The sequence below is a fragment of the Scyliorhinus torazame genome, chromosome 4 (genome assembly GCF_047496885.1).
Source record: "Scyliorhinus torazame isolate Kashiwa2021f chromosome 4, sScyTor2.1, whole genome shotgun sequence".
In the NCBI taxonomy this organism is placed as follows: Eukaryota; Metazoa; Chordata; class Chondrichthyes; order Carcharhiniformes; family Scyliorhinidae; genus Scyliorhinus; species Scyliorhinus torazame.
In genome coordinates, this window is record NC_092710.1 from 185934849 (window position 1) to 185953464 (window position 18616).

General features: G+C 42.0%; 2 protein-coding genes across 8 annotated transcripts in view; one reads left to right on the top strand and one right to left on the bottom strand.

The window, feature by feature from the left end:
- The window catches only part of hadhab (hydroxyacyl-CoA dehydrogenase trifunctional multienzyme complex subunit alpha b), a 91603-nt gene extending 85696 nt beyond the window's left edge, over positions 1-5907 (bottom strand). Inside the window, exon 1 of one of the 2 annotated variants that reach the window (XM_072498989.1) lies at positions 5694-5907. In XM_072498989.1, coding sequence (XP_072355090.1) covers positions 5694-5763 — 70 coding nt within the window. In that variant the 5' untranslated portion in view covers positions 5764-5907. Of the gene's footprint in view, positions 1-808; positions 898-5693 lie in introns of those variants that run through there. The other variant, XM_072498990.1, reaches the window with a different exon arrangement.
- Positions 5908-6009: 102 nt separating this feature from the next.
- The window catches only part of hadhb (hydroxyacyl-CoA dehydrogenase trifunctional multienzyme complex subunit beta), a 52067-nt gene continuing 39460 nt past the window's right edge, over positions 6010-18616 (top strand). Inside the window, exons 1-5 of one of the 6 annotated variants that reach the window (XM_072498994.1) lie at positions 6010-6170; positions 7650-7751; positions 16773-16814; positions 16942-17038; positions 18524-18568. In XM_072498994.1, coding sequence (XP_072355095.1) covers positions 7667-7751; positions 16773-16814; positions 16942-17038; positions 18524-18568 — 269 coding nt within the window. In that variant the 5' untranslated portion in view covers positions 6010-6170; positions 7650-7666. Of the gene's footprint in view, positions 6171-6769; positions 6951-7238; positions 7288-7649; positions 7752-16772; positions 16815-16941; positions 17039-18523; positions 18569-18616 lie in introns of those variants that run through there. The other 5 variants (XM_072498996.1, XM_072498995.1, XM_072498997.1 and 2 more) reach the window with 5 other exon arrangements.

The following is an 18616-nucleotide window of genomic DNA, read 5'->3' on the forward strand; positions in this document are numbered from 1 at the left end:
AGTTTGCTATGATATTCAGTGAAACAAGAAGTTACTTCCCCAAACCTGAGACAATGTCATATTATTTTAGAAGTTTTTTCTGTTGAATGACCTTTCATCCATTTAATGACCTTACTAAATAGCCATTACTAGTTACAAAGCAAATATAATCAATCACATCAAATGTGCAAGAACAGCATCACCTTCCTTGGTAAAAAAGATGTAAAGTACTCATTTAGTATCTCTGCCTCCATGTGCCCTCTCTTTGGTCCCCAAATCAGCCCACCTCCTTTTGCCACCATTTTATGACTTTTGGGTTCCTATTTATGTTGGCTGCCAGTCTATTCTTATAATAAGTTAATGTTTCAGTTTAGTTTTGATGTACAGTCATTAACCTTAGCTCTGGTTCTCTCCACAGATGCTGCCAGACCGACTGAGTATTTCCAGCATTTTCTGTTTGTATTTCCGATTTCTAGCATCTATAGTATTTCGGTTTCATCGTATACGCTCTCTTGGCTGCTCTTAATTTTTTCACTGCCTCTCTGAATTTTCTATATTCAGCCTAGCTCTCATCTGATTATCAACCTGACATGTCACATCCACCTTTTTTTCTGCATCATATTACTCTCTTATTTCTCTCGTCATCCAGGGGGCTCTAGCTCGGTTTGTCCTACCTGTCCCCAGCGTAGATACGCATTTCCAACTGTGCCTAAATTATCTCCTTTTTAAAAGATAATCCAATGTTTGCCAATATTTTGATTTCAATTTGCATGGGCCAGATCTGTTCTCACTCCACTGAAACTGACCCTCCCACATGTAATTATCTTACCCCACAAATTGCTTTGTCCCTTTCCATAACGTTTCACAAACTCTGTTTCTATCTCCATCGGAGTTGTCTGACCAGAGTGTTTCCAGTATTGTCTGTAAAGGAATACAGCCATATTTCATTTTTTTCTACTCAATGACCTTTCCCCCATTTAATGATCTTACTGAATAACCATGTTACGTTCAGTTACCAAAGCAAATTGTATCAGTCACATTAATTGTGCAAGAACAGTATCTTGGACCAACACTAAGCAAGATAAAGGTTAAACCACCGTTTGGTCTTTTGCCTGAAGGCCATGTATACTAAGGGAGAAAAATGACAGGGAAGATAGGGGCCATGAAAACAATAGTCAATGCAAACATCAGATATTCTATCCATTCTCATTTAATCGCAGTAAGTATCACTAGAAAGTGAATTGAAAGGATCTATGTTGCAGTCCTATCTGTAGAAAATAGATTTACTTTAAAAAAAAAACGCAAGTATGATTCAGCCATGGTATTTTTTTGAAATGGACTCGTATTCACTTTGTAGAACTTAACCGTAATAATTATTTAGTTTATTCTAAATTTTGATGATGGTCCAATTATAGCCTTAATACACAATGGGTACACTAAATTCTACCCCCTGAATCATGCAAGTCTTCTAGTTCCTGCCTACTATTTAAGCATTGAACTTTGGCACAGATTCTTTACACGTTTCATATTCATGGCTGTAAAACTGAGCTAGGATGACCTTTGTCTTACCACCAACATGAATGCTTGCTTGCAGATTAGATCATCCTCCCTTTTGTTAACTAACACTCCCATAAATACCGGTGTTGCTCAACTTGATTAAAATTAGCTACTGGATAGCATTTTCTTACATTCAAATATTTTCATGGCCAGGAGGGTGAATTGAGCAAGAACAGCATAAAGAACAAAACTTGGAAAGTGAAAAGTGCTCTTTATAACTGTTAAATTACAAGCATAGTATTAGTGTTAAGCTGTCAGGCTTCACTCTCATCCCAAAGTGAAGTGAATGGGAATCCTTGGAGGTGCAAAACACACTCTGAAGTCAGGCTTTAAAATCCACTTCACATTGACTTTAAATTTATAGTATAAATATCTCTTCCCAAAAAAATATAGACAAAATGTAGAACCACGACAATGTGATCTATTAAAACCAATTAACAAGTGATTGAGGAGGCTTATTGATTGTAATCTAACTAATATCTTCATATTCGCCTGGATTCTTTTTCTGGACAGGAAAAGACCCAGTTCTACATTCACTGGGAGTATCCTTGCATTATTTCCTAGCTGTGAGATAGATTCAAGAAGAAAATTTATTCCATTTAAGTTTTGAAACATTAAACTTGAGAAAACGTATAGGATACATATTAGACATATATGCAAGATAGATTTAGTGCAATTTAGGTGCTATTTGATTAAAAATTCATTTGAGATGCTGTTTTTTTTCATAATTGGAGGCAATGAAAATCTGTTGCCCTAATTTAATTTGTTTAATTCTTTCAGATATGAACCAAAATCCATGTATTTGTAACAGTGAAATTACCAAGATCTTCAAGTAGTGAAATGGCATTGGAAGCACAGCACCTAAACTAGTCAAATGCAGCAGACATCGTGCAAACTAACTTCTCATAAATTCAGAGCACTTCACTGACTTCAATGAAGAATTCAGGAGGGAGGGGGGTTGCCAGGAACAGCACCAAGCGTATCCAAAAATCAACCAAGCATCAACCTTGTGAAGCTGCAACACAGAACTACTTGCATGCCAAACAGCAGAAGCAGTAGAATACAGAGCTAAGTGATTCCACACCCAAAAGATCAGCTGTACACTATGCAGTCCTGTCATATCAAGTCAAAAATGATGGTGGACAATCAAACAACAAACAGGAGGAGGAGACTAGTTCATGTTAGTGCAAAAGATAAGGCTGAAGCATTTACAGCCATTTTCAGCCAGAAATGCTGGGTGGATGATCCATCTCAGCCTCCTCTGGAGGCTCTCAACATCACAGATGCAAGTCTTCAGCCAATTCGATTCACTCCACATGATATGAAGAAATGGCTGAAGGTACTTAACACTGCAAAGACCCCGACAACATTCCGGCAATAATAGTGAAGATGTGCTCCAGCACTGTACCCAGCATCTACCCAACAAAGTGGAAAAATGCCCAGGTATGTCTGGTCGACAAAAAGCAGGACAAATCCAACCCAGCCAATTCCTGCTGAATCAGTCTACTTTCAATCACCAGCAAAGTGATGAAAAATGTCGCCAACATTTCTATCAAACAGCACTTGCTTAGCAATAACCTGCTCACAGACCTTCAGTTTTGGTTCCCCCAGGTCCACTGAACTCCTGATCTCATTACAACCTTCGTTCAAACATGGACAAAAGATCTTAATTCCAAAGGTCTACCTGAAAAATAATGAAAGATTCTGGCTCCACCGACTTTTGAGGAAGAGTTCCAAAGACTCACAAACCTCAAAGAATTTTTCCTCATCTGTCTTAAATGGGTGATCCCTTATTTTTAAAAAGTGACCCCTAGTTCTAGCTTACCCCATAATCCTCTCCACATCCACCCTGTGAAGTTCCATCAGGATCTTAGATGTTTCAATCAAGTCGCTTCTTACTTTTCTAAAACTCCAGCCGATACAAGCCTAGCCTATCCAGTCTTTCATCACAAGACAACCCGTCCATTCCAGACATTAGTCCAGTAATGCAGAACAATGCCAGCAGCGTGGGTTCAATTCCCGTACCAGCCTCCCCGAACAGGCGCCGGAATGTGGCGACTAGGGGATTTTCACAGTAACTTCATTTGAAGCCTACTTGTGACAATAAGCGATTTTCATTTAATTTCATGTCATATTTTGAATCATAATACTCCTGTGAAGTGCCATGGGGTGTTCAATTACATTAAATGAGCTACACAAGTTCTTGAAAAGATCATCCCTGCAGTTATTTAGGCATATTATAACCACTTTCCGTGATAAATACAGCACTTGCACAACTACTGTAAAATTTAAAGGGATCACGCACTGAAAAAAACTGGCCACACAAAACCACATTTTAAAGGGAGCACTCAATATCATAGTGCACTCCACACATCATGATAATCCACAGGCAAGTGCAAAGAACTGCACTCCAATAACAAAATAGCATAGAGCTCATCAAATGCCAGTTGGCTACTTGCGCCATTTTACAAATCCCATGTCTTTTTGAAGAAATTTAAACATTGGTATACCAAGTATTCAAGTTCCACTAGATATTAGACTAGTTTTCCTCCACATTCTATTCAGTTTGCTGATTGCTGAGGAAAAATTCCAAACACTTCTTCATGAGTAAATTATTTACACATTTTAGGATTTTATCCCTTTGCAAAACCACTTTGATGCATACTTCATCAGAGCCAAGTACAATCAAGACAATGGCATGACCCACCTCTTTTTAAAAAGATTACCATGAGACGTACTACATACAGGTCTACATGAGGTATTATGCTAAATACATGATAGCAAAATCTAGATGTTGAGTTGATCCAAAAGGGTAGGCTTGGCCATGATTGATTTTAGTAACATAAGCTTTGTTTCTCAAATATTGCAAATTTTCCCTCCCACCATCACTAACGTTTCCTTGGACTGAATTTAAATTTCACTTTCAAAATGTTCAGGTTTCATTAATGTATCCAAAATTTATAGACAATATTCAACATTTAGGAAAAAGATTTTGAGCCAAATGTTCCAATTTCTGGTATGAATGCCTTCCTTTCTGAAAAATGCCACCACCTCTACAGTATAAATTGTTAAATTGATCTTTATGTCAGCAACTTTGTCAATGCTACTGGTCTGACAGTTTTTCTTTTTATTGACTCCTGTGCATTCTATTAGACATAGCTTCGTACAAACTCAACGAGACAAACGACTAGTTAAATGGTTTGAAGTTGTGTTGGTTGAGGGAGGCGACTGGCAAAGCATTTTTTAAAAATAAGGTTGTGGGACCTTTAACATCCACCTGAACTACAGAAATAGAGGCCGGTTTTCTATTCCATAATTCACAGACGCTGCATGTCAAACAAATGAGTGGTTTGTTTGTTTTAGGCATCAATTGAGGAGCAGTGATCAAAATCTACTAACTGAAGCGAGTTAACAATGAAACTAGCATTTAGGTGGTATTAAAACTTGCACTTTTGTCTCCATAGACGTGACTTGTAAGAACATACAATATTAAGTCATTCAGTCTCTATTTTCGGAAATTGGTCTGCTCCACACCAAGTGCATTTCGACCAAAGCTAAAATATCAGATATAAAAACAGAAAAAGACTAAAATATGGGAACATTTGTGACTCTCACCATGCAGAAGGGCACCATAAATGTGTTTTTCAAGGCAACAAACAGTCGGGTTTCGTCTGATTAAAAAAAACCAGTGGCTCCCCTATATAGAAATTTGGCCACACTGATTACTAAACGGTGACTGCATTTTATTCCAAAATTCACGTAAACGATGTAACCAGCACGGTGGCACAGTAGCACTGTTGCTTCACAGCTCCAGGGCCGCAGGGTCGATCCCTGGCTTGGGTCGCTGTCTGTGCCGGTCTCCTCCCTGTGCTCCGGTTTCCTCCCACAAAGTCCGGAAAGACGTGCTGTTCGGCGAGTGGACATCCTGAATTCTCTCTCTGTGACCCGGACAGGGGCCGGAATGTGGCGATTAGGGGATTTTCACAGCAACTTCATTGCAGGGGTAATGGAAACCGACTTGTGACAATAAAGATTATTATTAACCACAAAATTTATTAGATTAAATTAGAATAACTCGGTGAGCAATCCGAATCCAAAGCCACGAAGTTGGTCCGGGGGGGGGGGGGGGGTCTCAATCGCCACTAAGGTCATTTTACCTGAGTAGCGGAACTGCCTGAACACCGAGAGCCGCTTCATGATCCCGGCCGCCCGCGCCGCCATTTCCATTTGCCGCACAGCCGCCGCCCCTCCCCCTCAGACAGCAGGGGACCTCACACCGCCTGAACAAAACACAACGCCCGCCACAAAAGACAGCTGCTCCCAGATAGTTCACTGATTTTTTTTTTTTAAATCGCATTAATCAGCTGCACTTCTGGAGTTGACAGAATGCGGCTTTGGTGAACTTGGGTGAAATGCGGCGACGGTTGTGGTCAAGGCGGAGTTTGGGTTGGACTGGGAGGGTCCTGGGGATTCCGCTGTGCTGGCAGTTTCTCGGGGGAGGGGGAGGAGAGAGAGAGCGGATCCCGGACTGAGACTGCGGGCATAGCTGGGAAACCCCTGGTCAAAGACAGCGGCGAAGCTGTCGGGGGCGGGCAGTTGAGAGAGAAGCGGAGTCTGGGGACCGAAGGCGCTCGGTGAGTGACTGAGTGGGGACGAGCCGCGTTCCTGGACTGTGTGAGGAGGGCAGGAGGGCCGGCCCAGGCGGGCTGCAGGCCGGCCCAGGCGGGGAGAGGGCCGGCCCAGGCGGGCAGCGGGCCGGCCCAGGAGGGAGAGAGGGCCGGCCCAGGCAGGGAGAGGGCCGGCCCAGGCGGGCTGCAGGCCGGCCCAGGCAGGGAGAGGGCCGGCCCAGGCGGGCTGCAGGCCGGCCCAGGCAGGGAGAGGGCCGGCCCAGGCGGGCTGCAGGCCGGCCCAGGCGGGCAGCAGATTTAGTTTATTTGCGAGTGTGTTTATTTGTTGCTGCCTCGCGCTGAGCCACACTTGCTGCCTGTGGTCGGCAGGTTGCACCGGCGGCTCACTGTCAACCTCTGTGACGTCTGCGCGCTCTGTAACTGTTCATGACCATTGACTGCTCGTACAGGAAGCTGCTGTATGCTGTTTAAATTATAATGCTGTGCTTAGCTTGGGAACCTTTTCAAGCAAGATTTATTTGATTGATTACGCACCGCTAGTAAATAGGATATCAGTAAATCCCTTCATGTAAATTACATTGTTCCATAATTTAATTTATCGTGATGTCACCAGGGGTGTCCAAACTGTCCCCTTGCAGCCTTGACCCATGGTATGTTGGCCCTAAAAGTCCAAGCAACTTCGTCCTATTTGTGGTTTTATTTATTTATTTTTGCTGGTAGAGGCGTTTTGCTTTATCGTTGTTTGCAAATGCTTACCACAGTACGTCAAGTATTATAGTGCCACAGGTGAGAACTTCAACGCTCACCTCTCCGTCAAGTTTATCATTTCTACAAAACAGCTGTAATTGTTGGTTTTCATGTGACCTGAATGTAATGCTGCATATTGTTGCCTGATCTGAAAGGATATGTTATGCCTAATGGTGGTAAATGTTTTCACTCCTGAGGTGACCATTACAAAGCTGTGACATTGCCATTGTTATGGTGCTTTGGTACATCTTTTGCTAAGACAGTTTTACCATTCAATCTTTTCTGTTTTTTTACCCAGGTAAAAGTGTGAATGCATGAAGCTGGTTTACTTTTGCTAAAACCATGCTAATCATTTTGGTGGTTAAGTCACCCCACAGTAGGTGTTGACCTTGTGTTGATGTACATTCCACATAGCTTTTCCTTGGACTTTTGTATTGTTTTTGCTGTACTGTATGTCTGGAATATCTTGGCCAGCGGTGTGATTTTTAAAATATTTTGATACACGAGTGAGATATTAATTGCATCTTCACATTCATATGAAGGTGAAACCATGACTTTTTGAAGCTGTGGCATTACCGTTCGTCATTTTGTCACTCACCGATCATCTCCTTAGACAGAAATTATGTGCCTAGAAATTTATTTTCGTTTTTGTTCAAATTACTTCTGTTGGGGAGAAATGGGCAACTTTAGATTATTGTTGAGCATCAGTCATGATCAAAATTTGCTTTTCTTCAATAGATTTTAACCTTTTGATCATGGCTTCCATGTTGGCTCACGCATTCAGAAATGTCTCAACCAGTGTGTCCTGGACTGCAAAGTTAAGTAAGTCTGCAAAGTTAAGTAAGTCTGTGCATAGTACTATTTTGGAAATTTTTCATTTCCACAAAATTGTTTTTGAGCTGTGAAATTTAACTGCCATCTTCTGTTTGTTTCTTTCTTTGGGTATTGAGATCCCACCATTATGACTCATCTGGGTGAGCATACCTCCTCCCAAAATTGCATACTATAAGGGGAGAAAGGAGAAGTAGAAGGGGTTTTGAAACGCTTATTTGCTCTCCCACTTTTGGTGAGAAAGGATAATATGCAGATAAACCTCATCTTATGCCGATTAAAGTGAGGATGCTTGATTAAAATGTGTTATTTTTTTTAAAAATCCTATATTTTGGAAGCACTTATATTTAAAAGTAACAAACCATTGCAATATATTACAATTGGGTCGTTACCATTTTTCTCACAGTTTGTATAAACACCTCATTCAGTAATCTATTGTTTTAATGTCTGGTATTATCAGTGGTGGCACCTGCTGGAGCATGAATGTAAGAAACCATTGAATGGGAGAATGCAGGTTCACCTGCCCTCATACAGAGTGCCCATTCTTAGCTGTGCTGTTTGGGAGGATTTGGTGCCTTGCTAAGAAGGAACGTGATTCCTCCGTTATGTTGTAGGCATCTAAGTAAATGGCTGAGTGAAATGATTAGGCCCCAGCTGACATTGATTGTAATTGTGCTGTCTGGGAGAGAATGGAAAGATGCACCATTTATATGTGTATTTTCACATCTCTATACACTGTTCTCATGAATGTGTTTGTTTCATGTCACACCAATTATGTAACGTTCAGGAAAATCATTGTAAAGCTATGTGGCAATGCTTGAGAACCTTATTACTACGTCCCTGAAATTAAAATTTGCTTATTTTAACCTGAGAAACTAAAAATAATAATGTAAAGATTTGTAAGGATATTTAATCACCGAATCTTTACAGTTCAGATGGAGACCATTCAGCCCATCGAGTTTGCGCTGGATCTCTGAAAGAGCATTCTACCTAATCCTACTCCCCTGCCTATCTCTGTAATCTTTTCCGACAGTAATCCAATTCCCTTTTAAATACATCAATCAAACATGCCTCCATCGCCCTCTCAGGAAATTCCTTCGAGACTACAACCATGAAAACGTTTTCCTTCTATTTTTGAATCTGTGCTCTCTAGTTCTTGATGTACACCTGAGAAGGAACAGTTTCTCATTATTCACTCTGTCCATGCCCCTCAGGATCTTGAATACCTCGATCAATTCTTTTCTCCAAGGAAAACCGACCCAACTTCTCCCGTCTATCCTCATAGCTACAGTTGTTTATGCTGGAATAGGTTTTGTGAATCTCCTCTGTACTTTCACTGATGGTGCCCAGAACTGGACATAATACTCGAGATGAGGCCTAACTAGTTCCTTATACATGCTCAACATGGCCCCCTTACATTTGTACTTGATGCTCCAATTAATGAAACCCATGATACTTTCTGCTTTATTGACTCTCTCTCAAAATGACCCCCCACCAAACCCGACCTGACTCCCAACTGATTCACCATCCTGACCTCCGATCACCACTAACCTCCAAATCCCTCACCCAGACCGCACAAATCCCATCCACTTACCTTGGTCATATTCCGTCTCGCTGGCATGTTAATTTTACTGTGCCCTTTAAATTTAGCCGCTTTACAGCATCTAGTGTAGTAAAAAGGGGTCTTGGCCTCTTTGAATCCACCACACTGGACTGCGCTGGGCTAGCGAGGAGTCTTTTGATGCCCCAAGCAGCTCTGGCGATTGGAGGTTTTAGTCCCGTTTCCAAGCTAGGTACGCATTAAACTCTTCCAATGCTGCAGGTCATCTCTTTCCGACTCGAGTCGGAGGTTATGGCCCCTAATGTTGCAATGGATAGTAGTAAGTCTTGAGGATTTTGAATTTTTTAGATAAAACCAGCAAAGGACCACCAAAAAAAGATAATCGGCGAAGAATAGAATATGAGAGTAAACTAGCCAGTAATTTTATTTTTATAAACGGACTAAATTACAAGTATAGAAAAAGAAAGCGAGTCGCTAAAGTAAATAAATGTTAAGCCCTTGGCAGCAGGGACAGATAAACTTATCATTAGGAATGAAGAAATGGCCGAGACATGGAACAAATATTTTTTGACTTCACAGTAGAAAACATGTTTCATATCACAGCTTGAGGGTGTTCTAGAAGCTAAAAAATGAGGAAATTAAAGTAATTCATATCGGTAGGGAAAAGGTACCAGAGAAACATAGGGACTAAACTCTGTCAAACTCTCATACCTGATGGAGATAGCTATAGAAACAGTGGTGCTGGCTCTGACTTTCCAAATTTTCCTAGATTCTGGAATAGTTCCAACGGATTGAAAGTTGACAAATGTAACATTGCTTTTCAAGGAAGCAGTGAGAGAACCCAGAAACTACAGACCAGACAGCCTTACATCAGTCATTGGGAAAGAAGCTATGTTAGCATTTGTCTTTTCTATAGCTCACTCACCCGCCCTTCTGCTCGCAGCTTCCCTCCCCGATCCTCCAACTTGCAGCCTCTTCCACTCCCTCACTCAATTCCTCCCAGCCACAGCCCTCTGCTGAGGTCTTGCTCAGAACGATGGTTAATGAAGGCAAGGTGTCAAGTGGTGGGATCAGGGAGTTATGTGGCAAATGGGAGGGAAGTGGCAGATGTAGTCAGGGAATAAAGTGGAGGGTTAGATGGGATGTTGGGAGTTGGAGGTAGAAAACAGCGATCAAGGAGGTAAGTTATAAGAGTTAGGAAGTTATTGGGAGTTAGTAGGTGTATTTTTTAGGCCAGTTAATACCACCGATTTGATTGTACTTTTCAGCTGGATTAATCCCAAAGATATTCAACACATTAAAAACACAAGGGTATTTCCAGGGAGTTTGTGAAAAGGTTTAGATTCCTAGCTCAGATCGCCAAATGATAATGCAAAGAGTCTAGTGAAATTATGTCTTGTGACATTTTAAACAGTGCCTACTTCCATGCACTACTTCTCCCCAATTCTCTTTTCTAATACTGGGAAAGATGGTTTACTTTAAAAGCGGTGAACTGGTTCATTTCATTGCAATTCACAGATTTTTAATCTTAAAACAAATTGTCGGTAAAATAAATGCCACTCCCTCCCCCAAAACTACTTCCACCACCATAATGGGATTCTATTCTCTTTTCACCACAACACTGCCTTCCCCAATTCCAAGATGTATTTTCCCCATCAATACTCACTTAATTTACAAGTTGACTGTGTTTCTCTGACCTTCACCCTCTAGTTCACAAGAGCCAACCCCTCTCCAAATTCAGAGACACTTTTTTTTATTATTTCAAAAGGCAAACCACCGTCACCCTTTCTATTTTAAATTTGCCAAATGATAACAAAAAATCCTTGTGTCTTGCGCCATGACTACCAATTCAACTTCTGTCAAGTGACTAAAATAAATACAAGCTACAATATGAAAACTAACAAATGCTCTTTCATGTATGGTAGTGTAGTGGTAAATTGTGGACCAGAATGTTAGTGTCAATGGCTGGGAATGGTACTCTTTCTTCCATGCCTGTGGTAACTTTTAAAAAAATTCTACGTAGGTTTTTTTTGTTTCTACTGGTAGCACACATCCACCATTACCTTGATATTAATGCACCTAACAATTAATTCCGCATGTGGATGGAGTAAATTAAAGAGAATATTTCTGCAAGGTCTGCTACTTCTATTTCTTATGTTCATATGTTCAACTGCCTAATCCTTAATGTTATGATCCGAGTTGGTGTGATAACTGGACAGAAAGACCCCAGAATGGAACTCTGGCTCAAAAGACTGTAACTTTTACTTTTCTTTCATAAAAGTGGAGGAAGTGAATCACAGGACTGCTAATTAGTTTTAGCAACAAAAAAACACATTTATTAAACATGAAATGTTGGATTATAATATAATACTCCTTTACTTGTCCCTTATCTTAACAAATATACATAGATTTAAAGATTATCATGGATTACAAAGTACATCTTAAGCTACAGTGGTCTCATTAACACAAAAAGTCCCTTTTAAGTACACAAGACGACTTTGCTCTAAAACCATTAGTTTCTGTGATTTTCTCCTCTGAATCCACCCAGATGATTGTCACTTGAGAGTTTCCAAACTCCTATCCCAAACACACACTTTAAATTATTCTCTCATAATAGGGGCTATGAAAAAGCACTGGCGGGTAAAATAAAGGAAAATCCAAAGGTATTTTATAAGTATACTAAGGGCAGGAGGTTGACCAGGATAAGAGTAGGGCCTATTAGGGACAATGTGGCAATTTGTGTGTGGAACCGGAAGATATAGGTGAGGTATTAAATGAGTACTTTGCAGCTGTGTTCACTACGGAGAAGGATGATGTAGATTAGAAATCAGGCAGCCGCATTGTGATTTTCTTGAACAACTTAACATTGAGAGGGAGGAGCTATTGACAGTTTTAACGGGCTTAAAAGTTGATAAATCCCCAAGGCCAGATGAGATGTATCCAAGGTTGCTGTGGGAGGCAAGGGAGGAGCTTGCAACGGCACTGCCAAAAATTTTCAAATCTTCTCTAGCTACAAGAGTAGTAGTAGTAGAGTAAGAAGTCTTACAACACCAGGTTAACATTCAACAGGTTTGTTTCAAATCACTAGCTTTCGGAGCACTGCTCTTTCCTCAGGTGCCCCGAAAGCTAGTGATTTGAACCAAACCTGTTGGACTTTAACCTGGTGTTGTAACATCTCTTACTGTGCTCACCCCAGTCCAATGCCGGCATCTCTACATCATGGCTACAAGAGTAGTGCCAGAGGACTGGAGGACAGCTAATGTGGTGCCATTATTCAAGAAGGGAAACAGGGACAAACCAGGAAATTACAAGCCAGTGAGCCTTTAATGGTAGGGACACTACTGGAAAACATTCTGAAGGACAGAATTAATTTCCACTTGGCCAGGCAAGGATCAATCAATCAAGGATAGTCACCATTGTTTTGTCTTACAAATTTGATTGAATTATTGGAGGGACTAGGTGTGTATATGTAGGTTGTGTGGTTGATGTAGTCTACATGGACTTTAGTAAGGCTTTTGACAAGGTCCCACATGGGAGGCTGCTGAAGTAGGTAAGAGCCCATGGGATCCAGGGCAATTTGGCAAACTGGATCCAAAACTGGCTTAGTGGTCGAAGGCAGAGGGTGATGGTTGAAGGTTTTTGTGACTGGAAACCTGTGTCCAGTGGTGTTTCGCAGGGATCGGTGCTCGGTTCCTTTGTAGTATATTTTAATGATTTGGATGTGAATGGAGGAGGTATAATAAGTAAGTTCGCAGATGACACAAATATTTGTGATTATGGTAAATAGTGAGGAGCAAGACCTTAGATTACAGAACGATATAGACGAGTTGGTTAGATGGGAAGAAGAGTGGCAAATGGAATTTAACCATGAAAATTGTGAGGTAATGCATTTTGGGAGGACTAACAAGGCAAGGGAATATACAACGAATGGTCAGACCCTGGGAAGAACGGAGAATTAAAGGGACCTTGGTGTGCATGTTCACAGATCTGTGAAGACAGCAGGACAGATAGATAAGATGGTTAAGAAGGCCTATAGGATTCTTGCCTTTATTAACCAAGGTATTGAATATAAGAGCAGGTAGGTTATGCTGGAGCTGCACAAAATGCTGGTTAGGCCCCAGCTGGAGTACGGTGTACAGTTCTGGTCACCACACCATAGAAATGAAGTGATTACGCTGGAGAAGGTGTAGAGGAGATGCACCAGGTTGCTGCCTGGGCTGGATCCTTTCAGCTAACGAGAGACTGGATAGGCTGGGGTTGTTTTCCCTGGAGCAGAGAAGGTTGAGGGGGGGGGCGGGGGTGATTGAGGTGTATAAAATAAAGAGAGACAAAGATGGGAAGGATAATAAGGTACTTTTCCCCTTAGTGGAGGGGTCAGTAACCAGAGGGCATAAGGGAAGGGGCAGGAGGTTCAGAGGAGATGTGAGGAAAAACCTTTTCACCCAGAGGGTGAACCTGGAACTCATTGCCTGAAAGGATGGTAGAGACAAATCCCTCACAACTTTCAAGAAGTATTTAGATGAGCACTTGAAATGCCATTTCATCCAAGGCTACGGACCAAGTGCAGGGAAATGTGATTAGAATAGTTAGGTGTTTGATGGTCGTCGTGGACGTGATGTGTGAAGGGCTTCTTTCCGTGCTGTAAAACTCTGACTCTCTATAACTCGAAGAGACATGGTAATACAGTGGTTAACACTGTTGCTTCACAGTGCCAGGGTCCCAGGTCCAATTCTCAGCTTGGGGCTCTGTGTGGTGCCTGCACGTTCTCTCGTGTCTGCGTAGGTTTCCTCCGAATGCTCCGATTTCCTCCCACAAGTCCCGAAAGACGTGCTGTTAGATGAATTGGGCATTCTGAATTCTCCCTCAGTGTACCTGAACAGGTGCCGGAGTGTGGTGACTAGGGGATTTTCACAGTAACTTTATTGCTGTGTTAATGTAAGCCTACTTGTGACAATAATAAAGATTATTATTATTGGGTGGGGTTACTGGGTTATGGGGATAGATTGGAAGTGTGGGCTTAAATGGGATGCTCTTTCCAAGGGCCAGTGAGACTCGGTGGGCCATATAGCCTCTTTCTGCACTGTAAATTCTATGATTATTATTATGCTGTCCTTGGTGGTTTGCATTCCGAAATCCAGTCCAGGATTTCCAAATGACTCTTAACTCCAGACTTCTTCGACCATCTTTCTGTCCCAACTCCCGGTTATCTGGACTGTAACTTGTACTTTAGGAAGACTGCCTCTTTGCAGCTCCCATTCTGTCCAGTCTTCTGGCAGAGTTAGAGATGTTCACTCCCCGAGTGAACATCTCTAACTCTGCTCTTAAATTACTTAAACAAACATTTACAAGCTTTTTACCATACAAGGACCACCAGTTGCTAAGCAAAGACAAGCTTATGCCTTATATTTATTTTTCACACCGTAGCCCCCTCTGAGCACAATAGAAACCTAGTTGGAACTTAACCAACCCCCATGCATACCAACACCTTTGTCAGGCATGTATCTAACTAGGTTTTGCCCTCCAGGCACAGAAATATTACATTAAACACACCTAGAACTATGCATTATTTCTAAAGTTTACCATTGTAAATATAATTCCCTTAAAATGACTTTTGTATTCCTAACACTCAGGTCTTCTCCTTTAGCTTTCCTCCTTTAAGAAGCTTGCCTTAAAACCCCCCTCTCCCGCCAAACATTTATCATCTACTACAGCTCAGCCTTCAACACCATCATTCCTACGAAACTCATCTCCAAACTCCGTGGCCTTGGCCTCGGCTCCTCCATCTGCGACTGGATCCCGAGCTTTCTAACCCACAGGCCACAATCAGTAAGAATAGGCAACAACACCTCCTCCACGATCATCCTCAACACCGGTGCCCCACAAGGCTGTGTCCTCAGCCCCCTACTATACTCCTTGTACACCTATGACTGTGTGGCCAAATTCCCCTCCAACTCGATTTTCAAATTTGCTGATGACACCACAATAGTGAGTCGGATTTCAAACAATGACGAGACAGAGTACAGGAATGAGATAGAGAATCTGGTGAACTGGTGCGACGACAATAATCTCTCCCTCAATGTCAACAAAACGAAGGAGATTGTCATTGACTTCAGAAAGCGTAGTGGAGAACATGCCCCTGTCTTCATCAATGGGAACTAAATAGAAAGGGTCGAGAGCTTCAAGTTTTTAGGTGTCCAGATCACCAACAACCTGACCTGGTCCCCCCCCATGCCGACACTCTGGTTAAGAAAGCCCACCAACAACTCTACTTTCTCAGAAGACTAAGGAAATTTGTATTGTCACCTACGACACTCACCAACTTCTGCAGATGCACCATAGAAAGCAATCTTTCTGGTTGTATCACAGCCTGGTATGGATCCTGCTCTGCCCAAGACCGCAGGAAATTACAAAAGGTTGTGAATGTAGCCCAATCCATCACGCAAACCAGTCTCCCATCCATCGACTCTGTCTACAATTCCCACTGCCTCAGAAAGACAGCCAGCATAATTAAGGACCCCACACACCACGGACATACTCCCTTCCACCTTCTTCCGTCAGGAAAAATATACCAAAGTTTGAGGTCACGTGCCAACCGACTCAAAAACAGTTTCTTCCCTACTGCCATCAGACTTTTGAATGGACCTACCTCGTATTAAGTTGATCTTTTCTCTACACCTTGTTATAATTGTAACATTATATTCTGCAGTCTCTCCGTCCTTCCCTCTGTACGGTATGCATTTTGTACAGTGTGCAAGAAACAATACTTTTCACTGTATACCAATACATGTGACAATAATGAATCAAGTCAAATTGAGGAAATTAACAGAAAGCATGATGGGTAGTTAGGCCAGGTTAGGAGTAAAATCTTAATGTGCAGCCTGCAAGTGGGATTCAAGGCAGGAAGAAGTGGGATGGGCAGCAATTAGGACTGTTTCTTTGTGCAGAGGATGGTGCAGAGGATGCTGGGTGAAAGGGGCCCCAGAGAGCTGAGGAATATGGAATGAGCCTATTAAGATCAGTAATTGTGAAGATCAGCTTATATGGCCAGGTCGAGGAATGTGTGGGAAAGCCTTTGGGAGCTTTGCATTTGCCATCTTGCCTTATTTGGTCGTGTGTGAAACTTGATTCTTATGTTCATGTGTATAAAATGTTAGGTGCTTTGTTTTCACTCACTTGCTCTGGGGATCTCAGGAACAGTGTTGGTCCTGCTGTTATCAGAGTGAGTCAAGCTTGCAAGCTATTTGAAATAAAATAAATCAATAACTACGATCCCGACTCAGCGTTTTACTGAGGGCAGAAAGAACTTTATCTGACCCAGTGCCTAATTTTGCTTTGTATAATACTCCTGTGAAGTGTCTTGGGATGTTTTGTTATGTTAAAGGTGCTTTACAAACATGAGTTGTTTCTGACAACTGTAATGAGACAAATGAGCTGAAAGGTTACTGATAATATCATTCTTTTGAAACTAGATGCACGTTTGTTGAGCTCAGTATCTCACACTCCGTCTCAAGGTACAGTGCTTTCATACAGATTTTTCTCATCACTGGCATGCATTTACTGGTTAGTTGGATGTTTGACTTTGACTCTTAATGGGTTTGGTGATGTAAGTTTACATTGTCTTAAAATTCTGTCCAACAGTACAATCAGCCAGTAAGAAAACTCTAGCAAAACCAGGGTTGAGAAATGTTGTCCTGGTTGACGGTGTCCGAATTCCATTCTTGATGTCTGGTACCACGTAAGTGATGAGGGTTATGTCATTTGAACCTGCTCATTGCACTTGGGGATAGATTTTCACGTTTCTGTGTCGAATCAGAGGTGAAAGGAAATTATAAATGTGGGTACAACCCGATTCCGGGATTCCCGCCCCGATTCTTGTCTGCGGTAATTTGTGCCAGCATGGATAAAGGTGAAAACTGTGAGCCTGCAGGCAGTACCCCTGACATTGCCGGCTGTATTATAGAGGTTGGCATTTCACACCACCACCCCCTTTGCAAATCTGGTCGAGTTAGGCCGGCCAATGCAGGAAACCAAGCTCACCGCTTCTCAGAGGAGACGTGAACCATAGGAAATATCTGGTCTGGAATCAGGAGCCTTTTGAAAGATAAGTTTAAACAGTGTTTTTAGGTGTTCACATAATCATTTATGGCAGGGCAGCACGGTGGCGGCGTGGCTAGCACTGATGCCTCATGCGCCGAGGTCCCAGGTTCGATCCTGGCCCTGGGTCACTGTCTGTGTGGACTCTGCACATTCTCTCCATGTTTGCGCAGGTTTCGCCCCCACAACCCAAACATGTGCAGGGTAGATGGATTGGCCACACTAAATTGCCCCTTAATTGGAAAAAATGAATTGGTACTCTAAATTTATAAAAAGAAAATAATCATTTACGGCATAGGAGGCCATTCAGCCCATTTGTATGATATGTTTTTAAGTATTTAGGTATGTATTCAAGGCTTTTGTATGGTTTGAAGTTTGTTTTCAAGTGATTGATCAAAGGGCACTGTCCTGCTTCCGTTGCTACAGTTGCCTTCTAACCTGCCTGCCTTGGCATTCCTTGCTCCTTCATGACCATTTTGGGAGGCAGCAGGCCCCTTTCCAGCCTGCGCCCACCTCCTTGAGATGAAAATGCAATAGGCATGCACTGCCAGGATGGAGTTGGGAAAATGCCCGACTCCTGATTCCTGTCTCGAAGACAGAAATCCAGCCCTTGGTATCTAAAAGCTTGTTTATGGGGTCATCAGGCCATGACTTTGTTGGAGCATGGAATTTGTATTTATATTTTCTTCTTTGCCTCGCCGTCCTTCCCTTTTCTCCCACCCCAGTCCAACGCCGGCATCTCCATCCCATGAAGATAGCCATTAATGCGAGTTTATATTGCATTTGCAGCTGCGGCTTGAGTGCTTGTTGTTTGCCTGAATTTACATATGTTTAACCGTGGCAACCAAAGCAGCTGAGTCCAGTAATATCCTTACTATGCATCTGCAGAATAATAATGAAGGATAGGAGTATTATTGCAAGGGAAGTGTTATCAGAAGGAAAATAATCCTTTCCAATTCAAGTAACTAAAAGAATAAATCTGCTAGTGGCTAGTGGGCAAGTTGAATTTCAAGACATGAATAGTTCAGTGCCAAGTATAATTCCGTTTGTTACCAGAATGGATTTTTATGTAACTCTTTAAAACTTAATTACATGTTGATAATAAATTGAGTCTGTGCTCTTGTAGGTACGCAGATTTGATGCCGCATGATTTGGCCAGAGCAGTGCTACAGTAAGTGGGCTGATCAAAGTTTGGAATTCTTGCATATATATATATTGT